Raw genomic sequence first — 9,639 nt, forward strand, 5'->3', positions numbered from 1 at the left:
TAAAAACCATTGTATATTTATTGATATGGTCAAAAACATGATATATGAATGTTGAACCACCTATATTATCCATCACAGTTATATTGGTGATTCCACTAATCTATAATGTAAACATACATGCATGAAGAGAAATTAACATGCTCTAGAACTAGAAGCTACACCTAAAACAATGTCAAACGTCACACAGCATCTTGAACCAACCAAATTCAAAAAGAGAGCTAGAGAGAGAGATATATAATTAAAGGTAGTGTTGTCAATGCCAGGTAGGTTTCTCTGTTTCATCCTATCTACTTTTCCTAAACATCTATCTACCCATTATGAGCCATAGTGTACCCTCTCAAGTCTCAAGTTAGTATAAATAGCCATCTACTTCTCTTTGTCTTTCAACCAATATTTCACTTCCAATCAAAAGTAGAAAATCTCTCATCCACAATATGGATATTAATCTAATCTTAAACATGAGGAGTTTCTACTCTTTGCTTCTTTTACTTTTTGTACTATCATCTTTTAAGCCTTCTGTTTCATCTAGATCACATAGGCACTACTTGGGAAGAAAATTGAGAAGCTCTGGTGATAATGGTAGTGATCTTGTCACTAATTTGCCTGGACAACCTCATGTAGATTTTCAACACTTTGCTGGTTATGTCACTGTCAATGAAACCAATGGAAGATCACTCTTTTATTGGTTTTATGAAGCTATGACCAAACCAGAAGACAAACCATTGGTTCTATGGCTAAATGGAGGTAATAATAACATATATACTAATTAATCAATCATAATCACTTTTCTTATCTTACTAAACTTTAGTTAAAGTTAAGTTAAAGGTTCCATTTAATCAGAATGATCTCAAGTTTTTGGAGAGTCTGTGTTGTGTATATTAGCCGAAATTTAACCATAAATAAACAAATAGAGACATTTTTTAACCATTATTTAGCCACAGTTCTATTGTGACAAATTTTAGACTTTGTGCAGTAACCCGTCTTACACGCGCCTGCATCTATTTGATAGGTTGTAAAAATGACATATGTTGTCTGTTAAGGTGACAAGATAATTTGGTGTTGTAGGACCTGGGTGCTCTTCTGTGGGATATGGAGCAACACAAGAGATTGGTCCATTTTTAGTGGATAATAATAATGATGGTCAAGGTCTTAAATTTAATAACTTCTCATGGAACAAAGGTATCATCATCATCATCATCACTATATATATAATTTCACTTCTTTTTATGCCAATGGTTATTCTGTTTTGGTGAACCACAACTAGTGCTCCAATATTTGTCCCCACAAAAACGCTTAATATTAATTGATTCTAATAAGAATTATTTGATATCTGTGATGTTGCAGAAGCCAATATGTTATTCCTAGAATCTCCTGTCGGAGTTGGCTTTTCCTACTCAAACACAACCACTGATTATCAACAATTGGGTGATGACTTCACAGGTCATTACTTCATTTATAATTATATTACATAAAATAATAATCTTTATCCAAAGCAAATCTCTGACAAATTATATATATATTATTTGTAACAACAGCTAATGATGCTTACAATTTTCTACACAATTGGTTCCTCAAGTTTCCATCCTATAGAACCAAGACATTTTACATAGCAGGAGAAAGCTATGCAGGTATAGAAAAAATTGCTTATTTTCAAACAGCTTATTTTTTAATCAATAGTGATTAATTTTATCAGTTTTTTTTTTCTTTCAGGAAAATATGTACCAGAACTTGCTGAACTTATCCATGATAGGAACAAGGACCCATCTCTTTACATTGATCTCAAGGGAATTCTGGTATGGCCCATATACTATATAAATATACTAAACCATGTGTTAAAAAAACTATAGCATAAAGAATATTTCTTTACTAAGAATATTTCATTTCATGTGTAGTCAGCATTTAGTAGGTTTTGATAATTATTGACCCTCTTATCCACATCATGTTCCACTATCACAATCTTGAGTATATTTTGTACTTGTTGTGATCACAAAAAGTTGTGAAGGAAATATAATATTATTTTTTGCAGCTAGGTAATCCTGAAACATCTGATGCTGAGGATTGGATGGGACTAGTTGATTATGCTTGGAGTCATGCTGTGATATCTGATGAAACTCACAAAACAATTAAAAGAAGTTGTGATTTTAACAGTAGTGATCCATGGAAGAATGAAGATTGTGATCAAGCTGTGGATGAAGTGCTTAAACAGTATAATGAAATTGATATCTATAGTCTTTATACTTCTGTTTGTTTTGCAACTACAGCAGGTTCTAATGGTCAATCCATGCAAACTTCAACCAAACGTTCATCTAAAATGGTGAGAACGTTGTTGAAAAAATTTAATAAATGTTGCGTTGATATTATAAACTGACGAATAATTTTTTGAAACTTTTGATTGTTAATGTGGTTGAATAGATGCCTAGAATGATGGGTGGTTATGACCCATGCTTGGATGACTATGCTAAAGCTTTTTATAATAGACCTGATGTTCAGAAGGCTCTTCATGCCAGTGATGGTCACAATCTAAAGAATTGGACTATTTGCAAGTTAATATTCTCTCCTTTACATCTTCTTTTGCAGCCTTTACAATAATTTTCTAAAAAATGAACTTAATCGGACTGTTCAATCGGTTGAACTGAAAACTAGTTCAACCACTATGAAGCATGGACACAGATATCATACACAACACCGATACTAATATGTCGACACCGAAAATAATTTGAAAAAATAAATAATGTAATGACAAGTATCAGTGTCGCGTGACTGTCCGACATGGACACAGATACACCTTTTTTCATAGGTGTCTGTGTTTCAGAAGTTGACCGTGGTTTTATGTTAGTTTGAACAGTTGAAGTACTATAACCTTTTTGCTAAACAGCTTTTCAAACTATGAAATGTAGCAACAAGATATTCAATGAGTGGGCAGATTCAAAGCCATCAGTTATTCCAATTTACAAGAAACTTATATCAGCAGGACTTAGAATTTGGGTTTACAGGTAAATAAATACAATAGAATATCAACCTTCAAATTCATGAACATCATGAACATGTGTTGCAGAAGTTTCTAAGCACTTATTTTTCTTTTGGTTCAGTGGAGACACAGATGGTAGAGTACCAGTTCTATCAACTAGGTACAGCTTAAGTACTCTAGCTTTGCCTGTCACAAAACCATGGAGACCATGGTACCATGAAAACGAGGTAAGAAAACTTGTCTTAAATCCATTTCCATGAAAGTATAGTTTTTAATGACATGTTATGTTCTTCCTTGGAAAACAGGTAAGTGGATGGTATGAAGAATATGAAGGGCTTACATTTGCAACATTTAGAGGGGCTGGTCATGCAGTTCCATGTTTTAAACCAAGCAACTCACTTGCATTTTTCACCTCATTTCTTCATGGAGAATCACCACCTTCTACAAAATAATTAGGATGATTAATCAAATCATATTTGGTGCACTTCTCTTTGTGACCGAGTATGAAAATTTTGCTATTACATAGCAATAGCTATAATAGTCTAAAAAAATGCTAAGTGTTTTATGATAACGAATAAAAGAGTTTTTCTCCCGGCCTACCAAAGCGTTATTGTATTTTAATATCTTATGCAATACTAATATAGTAGTATCTTGTTATTTTTATAAGAAAAATGTATCATATCTTTCTCAAATATATTAGTAGAGCAGAAAGTCGAAGACCTTTATCGTTTATTGTGAGCCTCCATATATCTTCAGAAATTATTCTCTATAATTGCGCGTAAAAAACATTTTGCTTTTACTAAAGAAAACTCAAACTCGGAAGTTCTGAATCACATGTCTATTTTTTTTACTAGACAAACCATTGAGATAATACTATTTAATTTAAGTTCTTATATCATTTCACATAAAATTAAAAACGAATAGATGTTACTTTAAAAAAGAAAAAAATATATGTACAATTGAGGGGTTAAATCTGATCCAAGAAAAAAAAATGAATCAATCAAAGTGAAACCAATAAGAAGACACGGAAGTCTTGTTGAGTGTAATCCAAGCGATCATAATAATAGGTTGTTACTAAAGTTAGTTGGTTTCGGTTGTTTTTAGTTTGTTCTGAGTTTGTTACTTGCTTTGCAAGTAATACATGTTGTGCATGAAAACAATCACTAGTGTAATGCAATCTAATCCTTCTCTCATATTGCAACTATTTATCTCTTCTCTTTTTATATTTTTCTCAACAAATTGGTATCTAGAGCTAATCAATCCTTAGAAACCTGTGTGTTTGGTTGAGTTATCAATCATGGTGGGTCATGAAAACTTTGCAGCACACCTACATGTTCTTGACAACGAGAATTGGGACAAACGGGTGACTCAAATGAAGGTGACTTTGGTGCACAAGATGTTAGTGACATGATGAAAATAGGACTCGAAGCTATTCCCACTAAAGCAACTGCAGCACAGAAGAAAACTCACAAAGAAGATAAAAAGTGAGACTATAATGCCTTATTTCTCATTCATCAAAGTGTTGACAATGCCTTATTTCTCATTCATCGAAGTGTTGACTCCAAGGTGTTTCATAAAATTACTGGTGAGACTAGTTCCAAAGTAGCTTAGAACAAACTTGAAAGGTATTTTGGTGGCGATGCAAAAGTCAAGAAAGTCAAGCTACAAGCATTGAAGAGGCATCTTGAACTACGACAAATGAAAGTTGATGAGAAGATAGGTGACTATACCTCAATATTGCTAACCTTGACAAATCAAATGAAGCAATGTGGTAAGCCTCTCAATGACGTGAAAGTTATTGAGAAGCCAAGATTTCTTAAGAAAACTTTGGCTTAAACTCAGACCCAGATATGCTCATGGATGCAACTTATGTTGAGATGTCAAACTCTTAAAAATGGTATCTTTACACAAGGTGCAGCAACCACATGACTAGAAGAAGAGACTTTATAATTTACTTTTGTACTAATCAAAAAGTACAGAGTGTGTGTGTTCCTCCTGCAAAGGTATGGAGACTCAGAGACCTTTGTAGGTATATAACATGTTTGGGTAGTGAGGGCTTGCTCATGACAGAGAGAAACCCTATAAGGTGGTTTTTTAGGCTGTTTAAGGGACCAACTCATGTCAGGTAAGAGACCCTGTTGGTAGTCGAGGCTGCTAGGTTACAGGCAGAGGTAGGTTAGCCGTGTATGTTGCGATGATAACGAGCACGATGCTCTTTGAGTAGCGGAGAATGTGTATGACTTAGAATATGTCTTTTCCACTTGAGAGATAATGTATTTATAGAAGTTTCCAACTCCTAGGGGTTTCACCTCCTTGACGTGATATTAACTTCTCCCCCCGTACTAGGGGAGGTTATTGACCGCCTATCTTCTAGGAATCAGCGGAGACTCTTTATTGTTTGTCTCTCACGTTCGAGGAACCTCTTAGGAGAATCCTTTAGGTTCTGTCTTGGCGACCCAATTGTTGAGTGAGGGCGCCATAGTCTAGGATTTTACCAAATATAACACTATAACTATGATGCAAGTAAGAGGTCAAGCATCAAGTTGGCTGACAACAAATCTGTTATAACATAAACATAAGGAATATGCCATGTAGTCATACAAAGGAATATGATGGTAAGTCAGTTGTGATCAAGAATGTGTTACTAGTGCCAGATATGCAAAATAATTTGCTAAGTGTATGCCAATTGGTGGAAAAGGGCTTCTCAGTACTCATGGAGGCTGATTGCTTGAAGCTTTTTGATCATAAAAGGAAACTTATCTTGAAAGCTTGCTTGTCAAGAAATAGAATCTTCAAGGTGTGCATCCAAAGCTCTGAGTTAAGATGTCTTGCTACAATATCCCATGAACATGAGGTTGAGTTATGGAATAAGAGGTATGGCCACTTGAACTACAAAATCCTAAGCCAACTAAATTCTAGAGGAATGGTGTTTGGAGTTCCTAAGGTGTAGACACTTGAAATCTAATGCACAATTTTCTTGGTGGGAAAGCAATTCAGGATAATCTTCAAATCCAGCATACTTATGAGGGCCAAAGAAGGGCTTGGTGTTGTTCACTCAGACATTCGTGTACCATTAGAAGTTCCTAGATATGGTGGGAACAAGTATTTTGTCACCTTTGTGGATTATTTCTGAAGGATGTTGCGGATATTCCTATCGAGGCCAAAAGTGAAGCCCTGTAGGTCTTTAAGGATTTCAAGGCAATGGTTGAAAGACAAAGTAGCAAACTGATCAAGATCTTGAGGGCAGATGGTGGAGGAGAGTACACTTCAAAGGAGTTTGATTCCCTTTGCAAAAGTCAGAGCATCATTCATGAAGTCATTACACCATACACTCCTATGTGAGTGCATCTTTCCGTTTAGATATATTTTGTATGATGTCAAAACTAGGAAATAGTGTTTATGTACATTGGACGGTGTCATCTGAGTCTAGTTGTGCATTTCAGTGTTCTTGCATTAGGAAGCAAGTTAATATTGTTGGAAATGGTCTGGAAAAGATTTGTGCATCAAAATATTGTCTTGAGCATGAAAAACTTGGTTTTAAGTTAAAAATCTTCATTATAGGTCGACACATACGACTATAAGTCGACCTATAAGAGACCTGCTTAATGCATAGGTCAACACATACGCTTATAGGTCGACCTATAGATGACTGTTTTAAACTTTAGGTTGACACGTAGATGGTATGGGTCGACACGTACGCTGCATTATTAAAGCATGTAGGCTATATTTTATGTGTCGATGTAACATGTCGACTTATAGGCAACATATAACCTTACATGTTGACCTATGCTTCTAAACAGGTCGACACATGACTTGAATAGGTTGACACATGGCTCGTATAGGTCGGCCTAATGATAAACAAATTGAAAAATTGCATTTGTTTGCATTCCTTTTGCTTCTTATGAGTCTTACACATATACATACTTGGTACGTGTATCATTCTCTATTAAGGTTTCTAGAGTGAGAAAAACCTACATGAATCCAGGATTTCAAAGCATTCTCATCATCTTCAACTTCACCTATGCATACACACAATCAAACTACACATAATCATTTTATGATTGGGGTCCATCTAGATTAGGGTTGATAAATTCTTATTAGGTTTGTTGTACCAAGAATATTGGGTTGATAACTTTGAGGGATTCAAATCAAAAAAACAAGTTGGGGTTTTCCTTCAAGATCTTTTAGGGTTTTAAGGTTTTGGAAAAGATTATGCAATTCGGATCTGATCGAGTGAAAGCCTTGGGACAGGGGGTGTCTTGTAAGGGAGTAGCGTGAGACGGTGGATCGTGTTGACAAATCTTGGGTTTCAACAAGTGTATGCTTAAGATTAATTCAGCTAGGTGAAAGCCTTGGGACAAGGAATACCTTGCAAGGAAGTAGCAAGAACATGTGAATTGAAGTGACTTTGTTTGTTACTTGATCAATCATTGATCAAGGGTTTGGGAGGTGGTATAGTCAACATCAAACTTAGGATTTGTAGAGTTTGATTTCTTCATATCTTGTATACATACATTTTGCAAAGTAAGATATAATATAATATCTCAATTCGAATTTTAATTGAGGCCAGACGTACAGATAGCGAGGTCGATTGGGGAACTGCCTAAACAAATCCTTGTGAATTCTCTCTCTCTCTCTCTCTCTCTCTCTCTCTCTATATATATATATATATATATATATATATATATATATATATATATATATATATATATATATATATATATATATATATATATATATATATATATATAATTTTATTTTGTGATTTGCAAATTGTCGATTACATTGATCATTTGATCAACATTGTTTGGATCATAACTTTGAATGCATTGTGAAATTTGTGTTTTTGTGTAGATCATAAACCACTTGGTTGTTATTGGATTTCTAAGAACAAAAAACATTACATAAAGCTCCAAACATAGTTGATCGTACACTAAGTGTTCGACAAATTGCTTGACTTAGTTTTTGTGTGTTTTAATCATTGGAGATAGACTTTTCCTATTGTATTGTATTGTATTCAACTAGTTGTGATTAGTTGTTGTTGATTGACTTATGGATATATATATATATATATATATATATATATATATATATATATATATATATATATTTATTTTCTGATTTGCAAATTGTCGATTACATTGATCGTTTGATCAACATTGTTTGGATCATAACTTTGAATGCGTAGTGAAATTTGTGTTTTTGTGTAGATTACAAACCACTTGGTTGTTATTTGATTTCTAAGAACAAAAAACATTACATAAAGCTCCAAACATAGTTGATCGCACACTAAGTGTTCGACAAATTGCTTGACTTAGCTTTTGCGTGTTTTGATCATTGGAGATAGACTTTTCTTATTGTATTGTATTGTATTGTATTCAACTAGTTGTGATTAGTTATTGTTGATTGACTTATGGATTATTATCATTGCATTGACACCTGTACGCGTATTCAAGCTTTTTGATAGTAGGTTCGATTAGACGATTTTTGATCCTTGAAATTTTTGAAACTTGTCTCCGCATTATAAACTTTTTCAAAACCAATTTTGGTTCAAATTTTAACTTGTGATCTATTCACCCCCCCCTCTAGATCTTGGCATATCGTCTAACAAGTAGTATCAAGAGCTCCGATTTATTTTGTGCTTAAGATTTTCTTATTAGATAATGGCTACCGAACCTAAAGGGGCGTATAATATAGCACCTATTTTTACCGGTGAGAATTATGCCTATTGGAAAGCTTGTATGCATATCCATATCAAATCTGTTAATAAGGGTGTATGAGATGCCATCATCAATGGTTCTAACGAAATTACAATTACCAATGGTGAAGGCGGAAGGTCAATGGAATGATAATGATAAAAAGTTGTTGTCACATGATTGGAAGGCACAAAATATCCTCATATCCGCTTTAGGCGTTGATGAGTATTATCATGTTTCCCATTGTGAAATCGCCAAAACTTTGTGGGATGCATTAGTAGTGTCCCATGAGGGAACTAATGAGGTTAAACAAACTAGAATCAACACATTGAATCAAGAGTTTGAACTCTTTCGTATGAAGCATGGTGAAACCATTATCGACATGCAAAAGAGATTCACACATCTTATTAACCGGTTGAATGCTCTAGGTAAGCCTATTTCCAATTATATTGATACTAATAAGGTTTTGATATGTCTTACCAGGGAATGGCAACCCAAGGTCGTCGCTATTAAAGAGGAAAATGATCTTAAAGTACTTGATCTCACTACTTTGTTTGGAAAATTGGAAGAACATGAGAAAGAACTCACTTGCTTGGAAAAACATGAAAAAGAATATGAAAAGAAGTTGAATAAAGAGAAAGGTAAAGACAAGGTGGAAAAGAAGAAGTCTATTACTCTAAAGACTTCAAGATCAAAGTCCTCAAACATTGAGCATAGTGATTATGAAACTAAAGATGACAATGACTCCGATGAAGAAGATATGGGGTTGTTCATCAAGAAGTACAATAGGTATATGTGGGAACAAGGAAATAAATATTCCGAAAAAGATCATAGTAAATCTAGAAGGTTGTCAAATTCCTTAAAGGAAGATGAGAATGAGAAAAGTAAGAGTAAAAGTTCATGCTACAATTATGGTCAAGTAGGTCATTTTAGGGCAGAGTGTCATAAGATGATGAAAGAAAAAGAGAAAGGGCA

At 34.2% G+C, this 9,639-nt stretch overlaps 1 protein-coding gene across 1 annotated transcript; it reads left to right on the top strand.

Moving 5' to 3' along the window:
• Positions 1-271: 271 nt before the first annotated feature.
• LOC127106427 (serine carboxypeptidase-like 31) lies at positions 272-3,700 on the top strand. The gene is made up of 10 exons (XM_051043719.1): positions 272-744; positions 1,066-1,179; positions 1,345-1,440; positions 1,536-1,628; positions 1,711-1,793; positions 2,027-2,314; positions 2,413-2,543; positions 2,898-2,993; positions 3,090-3,195; positions 3,274-3,700. The coding sequence occupies exons 1-10, from the start codon at positions 435-437 to the stop codon at positions 3,418-3,420; spliced, it is 1,464 nt and encodes a 487-aa protein (XP_050899676.1). The 5' UTR covers positions 272-434; the 3' UTR covers positions 3,421-3,700.
• The last annotated feature ends 5,939 nt before the right edge of the window (positions 3,701-9,639 follow it).

This window comes from Lathyrus oleraceus, chromosome 7 (assembly GCF_024323335.1).
Source record: "Lathyrus oleraceus cultivar Zhongwan6 chromosome 7, CAAS_Psat_ZW6_1.0, whole genome shotgun sequence".
Taxonomy (NCBI): domain Eukaryota; kingdom Viridiplantae; phylum Streptophyta; class Magnoliopsida; order Fabales; family Fabaceae; genus Lathyrus; species Lathyrus oleraceus.